This window comes from Macaca thibetana, chromosome 1, assembly GCF_024542745.1.
Source record: "Macaca thibetana thibetana isolate TM-01 chromosome 1, ASM2454274v1, whole genome shotgun sequence".
NCBI classification, from domain to species: domain Eukaryota; kingdom Metazoa; phylum Chordata; class Mammalia; order Primates; family Cercopithecidae; genus Macaca; species Macaca thibetana.
In genome coordinates, this window is record NC_065578.1 from 11,807,309 (window position 1) to 11,821,292 (window position 13,984).

Consider the following 13,984-nt stretch of genomic DNA (forward strand, 5'->3'; position numbering starts at 1 on the left):
ATCAGTCTTGTATATTACCACAGTTACATGCAGAATCAATCTTGTATATTACCACAGTTATATGCAGAATCAATCTTGTATATTACCACAGTTATATGCAGTGTCAATCTTGTATATTACCATGGTCATGTACAGTATCATTCTTGCATATTACTATGGTCTTGTATGAGTATCCATCTTGTATATTACCAAGGTCATGTACAGTATCTCTCTTGTATATTACCATGGTCATGTACAGTACCAAAGTCATGTATAGTGTCAGCCATGTATATTAGCAGCCATGTATGTTACCACAATCATATATAACTACCATCATGTACAGTCCTGCAGTCACATACAGTATCAGTCAATGTATATCACCACAGTTATATATATTAGCACAATCATGTATAGTACTAGAGTCATGTATATTATCAGTTATATATAGTACCACAGCCATGTACAGTACCACATCATGTATAGTACTATAGTCACATATAGTGACATAGTCATGTAGAATACCATAGCCATGTACAATACCATGTCCTCTACAGTACCACAGTCATTAACAGTACCATGTATATTAATAGTACCATGTATAGTAATAGTGCCACGTATATTCCTACATTCCTGCTTTTACCATAATCATGTACAAAGGGTCTTCAAAAAGTTCAAGGAAAATGCATATTATGAAAAAACTAGGCATATATTTGAGATTTTTTTTTTGCCCCCCAATAACTAACTCGTTATAACATGACTAAATGGGATCTAGTTTGAGGCACTAAGAAGGATAAGACATCAGTTTGAAAAGAACCCCTATCAGAGCAACATGAATTCTACTAAAACCGAAGCAAGAACAAACATCAAATTTACAATGAAGCTTGCTTAGATGGAAGAATGGTGAAATCATTGACGCTTTATTAAAAGTGTATGGGGACAATGCCCTAAAGAAATCAGCAGTTGGCTGGGCGTGGTGGCTCACACCTGTAATCCCAGTACTTTGGGAGGCCAAGGCAGGCGGATCACAAAGTCAAGAGATCGAGACCATCCTGGCCAACACGGTGAAACCCCGTCTCTACTAAAAATACAAAAATTAGCCAGGCGTGGTGGTGTGTACCTGTAGTCTCAGCTACCTGGGAGGCTGAGGCAGAAGAATTGCTTGAACCCAGGAGGCAGAGGTTGCAGTGAGCTGAAATCATGTCACCGCATTCCAGCCTGGTGACAGAGTGAGACTTTGTCTCAAAAAAAAAAATCCATCAGCACTTAATAAATGGATAACTTGTTAAGAAGGGATAAGACGATGTTGAAGATAAACATCTTCATGTTTGGAAGTGCCAGACCATCCATATCAAATTAGAAAGAAAAAATTCATCTTGTTTGTGCTCTTACTGAAGAGGACTGACAATTAACAGCAAAAAAAAAAATAATAATAATAATAGTAATAGCCAATACCATAGACATCTCCATTGGTTGAGCATACACAATTCTGACTAAAATATTAAAGTTGAACAAACTTTCCACTTGATAAGCACCAAAACTACTGCACCCAGATCAGGTGCAGATGAGAGCAAAGCTTTCGATGAAAAATTTAAACAAGTGGGATCAAGATCTTGAAGCATTTCCTCAAAGAACTGTAAGAGAAGATGAAGCATTGACCACTACAATCCTGAAGACAAGGCACAATCAAAGCAATGGCTACCAAGAGGTGGACGTGGCCCAGTCAAAGCAAAAGCAGACTGGCCAAGAGCAAAGGTCATGGCAACAGTTTTTTGGGGATGTTCTAAGCATTCTGCTTGTTAACTTTCTGGAGGGACAAGAACAATAATATCTGCTTATAATGAGAGTGTTTTGAGAAAGTTAGCCAAAACTTTAGCAGAAAAACACCCAGGAAAGCCTCACCAGATAGTCCTGCTCCACTAAGACAAGGTTCCCCGTTCATTCCTCTCATCGAACAACGACAATTTTGTGAGAGTTTTGATAAGAAATCATTAGGCAGGCATCCACTTTACAGTCCTGCTTTGGCTCTTTCTGACTTCCTTTTGTTTCCTAATCTTAAAAAATCTTTAAAGGGTGATACGGTTAGGCTCTGTGTCCCCACCCAAATCTCATCTTGAATTATAATCCCAATAATCCCCATGTGCTCAGGGAGAGAGGAGGTGGAGGTAATTGGATCATGGGAGTAGTTTCCTCTATGCTGTTCTCATGATAGTGAGTTCTCACATCATCTGATGGTTTTATAAGTGTTTGGTAGTTCCTCCGAAGTTCATTCTCCTTCCTGCTGCCTTGTGAAGAAGGTGCCTTGCTTCCCCTTTTCCTTCCGCCATGATGGTAAGTTTCCTGAGGCCTCCTCAGCCACGCGTAACTGTGAGTCAATTAAACTTCTTTCCTTTATAAATTACTCAGTCTCTAATATTTCTCTATAGCAATATGAGAAAGGACTAAGACAAAGGGCATCCATTTCTCTTCAGCTAATGATGTAAAAAAAAGACTGTATTGACATGGCTGAACTCTCAGGATGCTCAATTATTTTGGGATGAACTAGATGGCTGGTATCACTTATAAAAGTGTCTTGCAACTTGATGAAGCTTATGTTGATAAATTATATATATATATATGTGTGTATATATGTGTATGTGTGTATATAAACATATGGAGAGAGAGAGATGCAGTCTTGCTCTGTCGCCCAGGCTGAAGTGCAGTGGTGCAATCTCCACTCACTGCAACCTCCACTTCCCACGTTCCAGTGATTCTTCTGCCTCAGTCTCCCGAGTAGCTGGGATCACAGGCATGTGCCGCCATGCCAGATAATTTTTGTATTTTTAGTAGAGATGGGGTTTCACCCTGTTGGACAGGCTGGTCTTGAACTCCTGACGTCAAGTGATCTGCCCGCCTCAGCCTCCCACAGTGCTGGGATTACAGGAGTGAGCCACCACACCTGGCTCTTATTTTTTATTTTCATCCTTTAATTCCATTTTCCACAACCTTTTTGAAGCCCCTTTATATATTACCACAGGATATTACCAATCACGTATGGTACCACAGCCACGTAAAGTTACCACAGTCGTGAATATTACTAGGAACCCAAAGAAACCATCAGCATCCAGTTAGGAAGCCACAGGAATCTAAGCCTGAGTGAAGGATATGAATCTGTGCCCACCCTGCACCCTCCTGCCTCCTCCCTGCTCCCCAGCACCCTGGAAAGCCTGGACAAAGGAATGACATCACTGTTGGAAGATCCTGCTGAAGTCATGCTGAGAAGGGCTGCCTCCTTTTAATTCTCAAGTGTTGGTTGAAAATTGGTGTCCTCTTTTCCTCCTGCCCCCTGCCCCTGCCTGGGTCATTGCTCTCACTGACATCATGACAATGACTCACAGAATCAAAGGGTAGAAGGGACCCGGGAGGTTGTCCAGAACCTAACCTCCCCCAATGCAGAAATCTCGACACCATGTTTGCTTAAAGAGCAGCCTGTTCCAAAGGGCAGGAGGGTGTTCCTCTTGCAGGGCCCAGGTCTGCCTTTTCAAGCTCTCCCCATGGGCCTGGTGTGGGCTTCCAGAACCATCTAGAACAGGTCCTATGCCTCTGTGGTACCGGAGTGCAGCTGATACCCTCTCCTGCCTCTTAAGCAGTCAACTATACTCCCATGGATTTGCCACCCAACCCAAGTCATGGCTTGTAGCCCTCGTCACCCAGCCTGCTCCCTGGATACCCTCCAGGTGCTCAAGGGCCTTGCCAAAGTGCTGGCCCACACGGACACAATGCCCCAGAAGTCATTTTGACAAAGTAGGACTGAAAAGTATCTCCTTCATTCTGAGCATCAGCACAGTTATCTGATTTTATTTAGAGGGGTTCAGCAGTACTGCTACTAGAAGCCAGCTTGTTGGTGTCAACTCATCCTTCCACAGTGTCAGGAGCTTTTCCAACCTGGGGATGCTGTTCACTCCAGGAACACTAAGTGCCACAAGGAGAGAACTTTGTTTATGAGGTTCCCTGCCCCATCTCCAAGGCCTAGTTTGCTGAAATCAATGAATGGAGTCAACAGTCATGATTTCTCGGAACCGTGTCACCCTGAAGCTGGTTGTCACTCCTCACCTAAGTTATACCAGCAAGAAATATCAGGATCTGGCTGGGAGCAAGGCTGCCCAGCAGAGCCCCGAGGGCTGGGTTCCAGGTGCCTCCCACCCCCTCCAACAGTGGCACCCCGGCCTGCTTAGATTCTCCATTTCCCTCAGCCCAGACACTTCCATCTTGACGGTAAAGATATCGGAGGAGGCCCTCAGCATCCTCTAAAACTAGTGCAAAGCTGAGAGCATTCCCTGAGCTCTGGGAAGCTCCCAAAGAAGGTGGTGAGGCAAGTCTGGGTGATATTCTTGGAGGAGGCATGGAAACCTGGCAGCCTCCTAGCAGGTCCCCGACCACTGGCCTGACACCCACCGCCTGCCTGTCACAGCAGCCAGGGGATCCTGCTAAGGCTTGGGTGAGGGCATGACGCTTGAGTCCTAGGGTCAGCTAGGTCCACCTGTCCTTCATGGGAACCTGTCCCCCTCAGTTCTTCCTCCCCACTCACTCACTGCTCCAGCCACACTGGCCACCTCTTGGTCCTCAGACACTCCACTCTCTCCTCAGAGCCCTTGCTCTGTCCTCTCCCCAGAACGCCACTGCTCCCTTCCCACCATGCCCTTGCCACCTTCAGGTCTTTCCTCGTGTGCCCTTCTCAGTGTGGCCTTCCTTATACCCTACCTAGAATCTCAGGTCCTCGCATTCCTGTCCTCCTTGCCTCATTGGTTTTCTCCTTATCGCTTATGATGACAATTCAATGTGCTGTTTTATTTATTTATTTATTTATTTATTTATTGAGACAGAGTCTCACACTGTTGCTCAGGCTAGAATGCAGTGGCATGATCTCTGCTCACTGCAACCTCCACCTCCCAGGTTCAAACAATTCTCGTGCCTCAGCCTCCCAAGTAGCTGGGATTATAGGTGCACTCCACCACACCCAGCTATTTTTCTTTTTTAGTAGTAGTAGTATAGACAGGGGTTTCACCATGTTGGGTCAGGCTGGTCTTGAACTCCTGACCTCAAGTGTTCCACCTGCCTTAGCCTCCTAAAGTGCTGGGATTACAGGCATAAGAATGTACTGTTCTATTGATCTTGCTTTTTATCTGTCTCTCTTAATAAAATGCCAGCTCTCACTACATGGGTGGGGATTTTCATCTGCTTTGCTCCCTGCATGCCTTCAGTGCCCAGAACAGCGCCTGGCATATAGCAGGTGCTCAATAAATGTGCTGAATATATGAATAAGTGAATAAATGAATGAGTTCCCACCGACCATTCACTTGCTAACCCGGCACTCTTGTTGAGAATCTAGGCATCTGCTCATTTTCAGATTCTAAGATCTCACTCATTTCAGGGGTGCCACAGCAGATGAGCACACATTTGGGCATGCTAGTGTCTAAATAGACTCACTTTTCTCATTTCCAGTTGGCTTCAATGGTTTCCTAATCCTCATGGTTCACCTGAATAATACGTTTGAAATGTTTCAAGTATCTTATATTTTTGGATTGTGTCTCCTGAAGGCAACAGTGGGCATGGCCTCATAACATTCTAGGTGTGTTCATGCTTTTGTCCAAGGACAAGGGAGAACGTGTAGTGTGTGGAACCCATCCCGCACTGATACTGTGGTAGGATATCGCTGGTAGTGGCAGGTTAAGACAAGGGCTTTTGTTACGGCGATTGTGACAACCAGATACATTTCCTGGGTAGAAAGGACACCTCATAAATATAGCTGAGATCACTTTCTCAAAGTAGACAACCTCGGCAAATACCAAGATGGAAATGAACCAGAGAAAGTAACTGCAATGATACAGAGATCAGAGGGCTTGGAAGGGATCTGTGCAGCCGTAAACAAGTGCGCTTCATCTGAAAAGATGGAAGCTCGAAGAGCTTGAAGTCGAAACGAGAATTAGCAGAAGGGTTAGGTACACGAAAATGAACTTGACTCAGATTCAGTATTATTAGAGGGAGGAGGCATTCTTGAAAGCCCAAATAGAGAAGGTGGTGAATTAAGGAGAAAGAAAACCAGGAAATTTTGTTTGACATGCTAGTTAGGGAACTCGGGTCCCTTATTCCCTTAGAAGCGACAGTCTGGAAATATTAACATCTTCTGCAAGAGCTGAACTAAATCCACGGCAGACAGCTACCTGTTGAGGGAGTTTTAAATGGGTGTGGGGCTCTGTGGAGCTGGGGCACAGCACATTTTCCAACTCTGAGTTGCTTATTTTTCATTTGGTGGCATCTGATGACTAGCAAAGACTGAGATCATCAGTGATAGGGACAAATGCTTTCTTCACTCGGAATTCTCCTGCTTGCAACTCAGGGAAGCCTGGCAATCCATTGCTTTCTTGGGTTGACTGATCTGTAAAATGAGAATTTTCGAGCATGCCAGGATCTTAGGGATCATTGTAACCCCTCTCATTTTATAGGGGTGCTTCTCAGCTGCAACCTGGAGAAGGTAGTAACTTTTCCAGGGTCAAGAACCCAGTCTTGGCCGGGTGTGGAAGCTCACACCTATAATCCCAGCACTTTGGAAGGCCAAGAAGGGAGGATTGCTTGAGCCCAAGAGTTCGAGACTAACCTAAGCACCATAGCGAGAGACTCCCATCTCTATTTTTAAATAAATAAATAAATAAATAATAAATAAATAAAAGCTTAGTCTCTGGCCTCCTGCACAGGTGAGAAAGACTGCAGGGGGCCGTGCTCCGAGGGTTGACACCTTTGTTTCCCCAAGGGAAGGGCCTGGGGGAGTAAGAAGGAGATGTTTGTCTATTCATGAGACAGCCTCATTTGTAAGGTCAGTTGAGACCCATGCTCCAAGCGGAAACGCTTCTAGCGGTCACAGGTAGAACAGGTAGCCTACCTGCCTGCTTTCAGGTTGCACAGAGAGGTTAGGAGAGATGGGCCACTGCTCTCTCCCCTGTAAATCTGTTAGTGCAGCTGTTTTGGCCTGATGACTCTAGAGACCCACAGATGACCTGTCTGGACCCTTCTCTTCTTTCTCTTTCATCCCATTCCCACCAGTACTGACCTGACTCAGAGTCTGAGGTGTAAACTCCCTGCTTACCTCCCTATGCCACGATACAGTATTTTCTTGCTTTCCTTTCTACTTCCCTCTCGCAATTCCAGCCAGGTAGAGCCTTCGATCAGGAGGTTTCTTGCACCTAGATTGCCCTTGTCACACCCCTTCTGGTTGAAACTCTTGACCTTCTTCAAGGCTCAGTCAAATGCTCCCTCCTTCATGAAACCTTTCATGAGTGCTTGCTATAAATGAACTGCTCCTCTGTGCTTCCACCATGTAGCATCCCCCAAACTTCATGCCCATCCAGAACTTCAGAATCTCACCTTATTTGGAAAGAGAGTTTTTGGAGCTGTAACTAGTTAAGGATCTTGAGATATAATCACATTGGATTTAGTATGTGCCTTGAATCCAATAACTAGTGTCCTTATAAGAAAATGATGGAGGTGGGCGTGGTGGCTCATGCTTGTAATCCGAGCACTTTGGGAGGCTGAGGTGGGTGGATCACCTGAGGTTGGGAGTTCGAGACCAACCTGACCAACATGGAGAAACCCCGTCTCTACTAAAAATACAAAATTAGTTGGGCATGGTGGCACGCATGCCTGTAATCCCAGCTACTCGGGAGGCTGAGGCAGGAGAATTGCTTGAATCCGGGAGGTGGAGGTTGCAGTGAGCCAAGATCACGCCATTGCACTCCAGCCTGGGCAGTAAGAGTGAAACTCTGTTTCAAAAAAAAAAAAGACGAAACCTAGACACACACACACAGTGAGGAAGGCCATGTGATGATGAAAGGAGAGATTGCAGCCATGCTTCAATCAAGCCAAGGAGCATCAGGAGCCACCAGGAGCTGGAAGAGATGATGAAGGATCTTCCCCTGGAGTCTTGGAGCGGAGAGGAACCAGGAACCCAGAACCCTGCTGACGCCTTGATTTCAGACTTCTGGCCCCCAGAACCACGAGAGAATACATTTTGTTGTGGTAAGCCATCAAGTTTGTGCTAATTTGTCATGGTAACCACAGGAAGCACACACACATGGTGATTTGTGCCTTCACTGTAAGCACCTGGCCACATTCTAGGTCTTTATTCATCTTTGCTACATTTTCCTACAGGCCCAGAGCTATGCCAAACACCGAACAGATACCCCAGGCAGGTTTACTAAGCTAGGTCTCTCAGAGACGGTGTCAAGGGACTTATGAGCTTGGGCTGGCCCCAGGGCTAGGAATGGGAAGGACACAGGACTTGCTGAATGCAAGTGCTGGAGAATGGGGTTCATAAATCTACTCACAGTGCTAGTTCCTGGCTGGGTGCTTTAGGAACAGGGCAATCTACCCACATGCTGTAAATTCACTGATAGCAAGACAGAACTCCAAGCCAGTTCCCACACTACATCCCTGAGATACCTCCCCTCAGACTACCTCTGGGAAACGGGAATTGAGTATTTGTTTGTTTTTTTGTTTGTTTTTGAGACAGAGTTTCATTCTGTCGCCCAGGCTGGAGTGCAATGGCGCGATCTAGGCTCACTGCAACCTCCACCTCCCGGGTTCAAGCACTTCTCCTGCCTCAGCCTTCTGACCAGCTGGAATTACAGGTGCTTACCACCATGCCTGGATAATTTTTTGTATTTTTAGTCGAGATGGAGATTCACCATGTTGGCTAGGTTGGTCTCGAGCTCCTGACCTCAGGTGATCTGCCCGCCTCAGCCTCCCAAAGTGCTGGGATTACAGGCGTGAGCCACTGCTCCCAGCCAAGGTCCTGGAGTTCTTGATGTGGTATTGAGCTCGTGTATGTTGCCCCACCTCCCAAGGTTTGCAATCATGGCCCAAGACTCTAGTCCAGCCACTTGCTTGACACCAAACCAAAGGCTGGAATGGTCTCTACAAATACTTCTAAATGAACGATCCACTTCTCCTCCCAGGGGTTCCTGCTAACACCATGTCAAACTCAAAGACTGGAGCCTGGGCTGACCACTAGCCAGAAGTTAGTTCCCTTGGAAGGAAGGGGAATAAGCTTAAGGTTTCTGAATGCTTTTGTGGAAGGAATTCTAAGAGGGCATAGAAAATTGAGAAGCAAGAGCTTTACGCCTGGAGACCCTAACCGTGACTGGCCCTGCCTCAGTTTGCCACAGTGCACTGTGGATAAGGAGAGACGTGTCCTAATTAGGAGCTCTCAAATTCTTATAGCCTTAGTGTCCCTTTAAAAAAAGCCCTCGCTTATTTGGGCCACCTTTGTACCCTAAGGCTCACCACCACCCACGAATATTGCCAAACGCTATTTAACTCAAGGTCGTTATGGGAAACTGGGTTGTCAACTCTCCCTCCTTCCCAAATAAACAGATAACTCCTGGACATGTCAGCTATTTGCAGAGATTCTGGTACTCCTTTTTTTTTTTTTTTTTTTTCCTTTTTGGGGTCTTTCCCCTCCAGATCCAATCCCACTAGAATCTAGGGTGGGAAGCTCTCAGATGCAGCCATCAGAATCTAGGATGGGAAGCTCTCAGACGCAGCCTCCACTTCCATCAAGAGGAGAAGGAATGTCATCTGTGGTTCTGCACAGCCGCCCCCTGTCTAGTATCACTGCAGGCTGTGAGTGGCACTGGCCCTCTCTGATCCAGTGCCCTTGGGCCACCCCCAAGCCCACTGTTCACACCTGTCCCCAACCCATAAATTCCCCACTCCCTCAACACCTGACCCTTTGTTCCCAACCCCACTAGGCCCCAAAGCACTCCCGGTTCTGGGGGTTATCCCAAAGTCCTCTCGTTGATGTCAGGCCAGAAGCCACAATTCCAAACTCCCCACCAAGAGAGCAAACAGAAGCCTTACTATAAAGTAGCTCCAGTAATTGGTCAGATAATGGCCAGTTACAGGGAGCACTGCTGGTCATCCTGGCGAGTCAGATGACTGAATTGATTATAAATGGCACTCGAAGTTTCACAGGCCCCCGTGGATCCTGTTTTTGTTTTTGGTGACCCTGACACCAATTTAAGACATATTTCTAATTGGCCCTGGCTGGATTCCCTGGAAGAAGACATCCAGTCCAAGTTAGGTGGGGTTTGGCTCCCGGTGCGTGAACTTGCAGGCTCCATTCTGTACTATCGCACCCACCCCCCAATGGCATACACTTCTTTCAATTTAGGATTGTTTATAGTCAGTCGAGTTTTTCCAGATTGACTAAGAGTTCCTCATCTGCCTACTGTAGTCAGCTACAAGAACAGTAAAAGAGACCTAGGACTTGGGAGAGCTGGAAGACTCAGAAAATCGTCTCTGTGGGATGCAGACAGCTAAAGAATGACAATCACATGCAATTGTCCTAAACCCCACTTCCCCCCACAAAGGACACCCTCATCTGCCCTTTTAAGACCCCTTCACAAAGAACCTCGGGAGCCCTTTTATGAGGCATCGCCTCAAGGAAATGAAACTGCGGAGAACAACTCTTACTTCCCCTTATTTGTTGCGTCCAAGGGTTAAAAACACTTCCCAACTCCCCCTCCAAATGCAAGGTCAAGCAGCTGTCCAAACCACCCAAGAAGAGGGAGTCCTGGACAGCCAGACCCCTGCTAGCTTGGCCACCACGCGCTCCGGCCAGCCCGGCTAGGGAAGAGTTAATCGGATCGGCTTTGGCTGATAGTTCAGGCTCCAAAGTTCAGTCCCAGTCAGAGCCACCCCGGAGGAATTGTAAATCTCAGGGCAGCATTTAACAAAACAAAAGCAACCTGGAATTACATGCAGGTTTGGTTTTCTACAGTACATGTTTACTTAATCCCCAAGGTATGCGGCTCCATGTCAGATCAGCTGGCTTTGCGGCCCTTTCACCCCCCTAGTTCACAACAGTTTAAGTTTCAAACTAATTCCCTGTTTTCGCTCTTCCTCTTCACAGGGCTGGCTGGAGACAGCCTGGCCTGCCTCCCTCTCCCGATGGCTCTGGTCACCGGGTGAGTCAGCCTGGCCTGGGCTGGGAGTTGGGTGACAGCCTGCTCACCCTCCCCGCTCTCCGGCACCAGGTCTCCAAAACGTGGAGCAAGGGGTGCCTGAACCACCAAAAAGTTAAAGGCTGTGTCTGGTGGGCAGGACCCTCCTTGCAGCACCACCTTCCAGCTAAAGGGGGAGAGATCCCCGAGGGGTGTGCTGGGGGGAGGGGACAGGGTTGAAGGTGAGAACAAGGGCTCTTTATCAGTAGCTGCTTACCCTGGCCTCCTCTTTCCTGCTTTCCAAACACCTGGGCCTCTCAGTGTCGGTCCGGCCAGACCGCTCTTCCCTTTTCAAACCCAAACCAAGTACCCCCTCTCGTGTCTTCAGAGCTGCAGCCGCCCAGGTTGGGGCTGGGTAGCGGGTTGCCAAGGAAAATACGAGGCGCCAGCTAGCAGGCGGCTCCCAGCTCTACCCAGGAGTGCGCACACCCTGCACTCACCAGGGTGGCGGCAAGAAAAAGGGGGGAAGGCGGGGGAGGGGGGCACAACACCTTCCTCTGGGAGGCAGGAATGTGGGAAATGGGTGGGTCTCCTAAGTTTCAGGGTGGGGGTGAATAGCCAGCCAGCCACCGATCCCAAAGGAGCGGATCAACTCTGAACCTGCCAAAAAGGACAGTCCGGTGCCCGGGAAATTTACAAGGTGAAACCGACTAGCTCAGCACTCGTGGGTGGCACGGGGGAGTGGGGTGGCCGTTGACTCTCAGCTCCCGGGAGCGGGATCCCGCAGCGGCAGCAGGTGGGCTCACCCCCTCCCCTGCGGCCCCCCACTCCTTGGAGTCGCAGTGCCTGGTACCTTTCTGGCGCCGCGCTCCGCGAACTCGCGGGCGAGCTGACGCCCGATGCCTCTCCCGCCGCCTGTGATGAGGACGTTCTCCCGCGACAGGTCCCGCAGCTTGGCGGGCAGCACCAGTCCGACGGCTGCTTTCACCACCAGATAGATCATCTGTAGAGGGAACACCACCAGCGCGCCCAGCCGTTTCCACACCATCCTCCGCGCCGCGGAGCCGGGCAGGGGGCGAAAGTCCCCGGGCCGAGCAATACAGGAATTAAAAAACACCCCGAACAATAAATAGTAAACCGAATAAGGAGAGAGGCGTCCCACCTGGCCACTCTTGAAATCACCTCCTCCCAAATGCAAAGCACTGGGTGAGAAAAAAAAAAAAAAAAAAGATAAATTCTCCTCTGGGGGAGAAAAAGCGTCTCCTAAGGTTGGGACTGTAAAAGAGGTGGAGGGGGAAGCTGGAGGTGGAAAGTTCTAACAAGAAGTTTCTTGCCCCAGCAGCCGTTTCGGCTGGGGAATTCTCAGGTAATGTTTACAGACTGACAGAGGAGTTCAGGCAGGGGAAGAAAAAAAAAAAGGCACCAACCACACGCGCTCACCCTGCCTCGGTCCCGCGGTTTCAAAGTGCAAGATTAAACAAAACAAAACAAAAAAAGCTGTTTCCAAATTGTAGCGCCCCCACCCCCACCCCGTCTCCAGGAAAAAAAAAAAAAAAAAAAAAGTGGGGGACAAAAGTGCTTGGAGCTCCCAATTTCAGCCCGCGAAAGTCTCCCGACTCATTGCTATTCTTGGGCTCAGGAAATTGCTTAAACGCGATCTGATTGCCAGCAACGTGCAGGAGAAGTGGGGGGTCCGGGTGTCAGTTTCTTTACGTGCAGGGCTCGCCCTCGCGCGCGCTCGCTCGCTCCGGCTCCCTCCCTCCCCTCTCTGTTCCAGCAGAGGCTGGGAGTTGCCGCTCGATCCAGCTCCCCTTCTCTCCCTTTTTAGCATTTATTGCCTTCTTTTTGTCCTTTCCAACTTGGAGAGGGTCCGGGTGTGGAGCGCGCGTGGATCGGACGCCTTGGTCTGCGCGGCCCTATTCATTCGCTCCCCGGGCAGCTGCGTCTCGGAGAGAGAGGGCGGCCCCTTTTTCCCCCATTTTTTTAATACCCCATTAAGTCTGATTGACAGTTAAAGTTGTTGGGAGGCTTCACTACCGTTCCTCTGAGTGGCTGCTGCGGCCTCCCCTCCCCCTGCGCCGTCGCGGGGAGCGCGCATAAGGCGCGCACTCGGGCTCGCCGGGACTCGCGCTCTCCCGGGACTGGCTCCCCTCTCTGCAAGCCGGGACTTGCCGCCGGTGTCCCTGAGGGCTCGCAGCTGTAACTCGAACACGCTGGAACCGACTCCAGCGAGCCGGCTGCCTTCTCGAGACATTCCTCCTTGCCCGGGCCGCCCGCGGGCCAGGTGACCACCTCTGCGTGTGGAGCAGGCCCGGGGTAGCTTGCGCATGCCTTGATCCAACCAGGTCACCCAGGGTTTTATTTGAGGTCATTTGGTCATCCCCGGCCTCCAGGTAGGATCGGGAAGCCACTCCTCACCTTTGCCCGGACCTCTTCTGTCTTCACTTAGAGTGGACTTTTAAAAGCCTGACCCAAGTCCCTCACGATGCTTGGGGGAAGCCGCTGGGGAGCAGGGCTTTGCTTTGAGGGGAGGGGGTAGTCAGGGGAAAGGAACCTGTGCTCCGGGTGCCAATAAAATCCCCAAAAGATTAGCTGGGAGCATATTTATTGCTCATCTGAGCTAGAATTACCTTGACTGACAGCAATTTCCTTAATAACAAAAGCCTGTAAACAAAACGTCCTATTCCTGCGCCCCTGTGCTGTGCAGCCAGCTTCTCCTGTGGATCTCCCTGGACGGCCCTGGCGGGGCACCCACCTTCTAACCTCCTGCCCTTCCCGACCGGAATGTCTCCCCTGCTGCAGGGTGGGACCGAGCTATTTAGAGTTGTCTGTTGCAGGAAGTCTGGGAGGTGAGTCACGAAAAAGCAACCCCAGTTCAAAGTGCTGATGGGACTTGCCTCCCGCCCCCCTGCACGTTCCCGGGGCCGGAGGAGCGAGAGCAAAGCAGGGAGCTGCCCCGTAATCTGGGGCAGCCGTTTCCAGCCCGCGACTTGTTCAGACGGCGATTCCTGGGCCTCACCCCCAGAGATTCT

At 49.1% G+C, this 13,984-nt stretch overlaps 1 protein-coding gene across 2 annotated transcripts in view; it reads right to left on the reverse strand.

Moving 5' to 3' along the window:
- DHRS3 (dehydrogenase/reductase 3) overlaps window positions 1–13,984 on the reverse strand; it is a 1,035,619-nt gene that overhangs the window by 40,502 nt on the left and 981,133 nt on the right. The window contains exon 2 of one of the 2 annotated variants that reach the window (XM_050788850.1): window positions 11,806–12,015. In XM_050788850.1, coding sequence (XP_050644807.1) covers window positions 11,806–12,000 — 195 coding nt within the window. In that variant the 5' untranslated portion in view covers window positions 12,001–12,015. Of the gene's footprint in view, window positions 1–11,229; window positions 11,702–11,805; window positions 12,016–13,984 lie in introns of those variants that run through there. The other variant, XM_050788854.1, reaches the window with a different exon arrangement.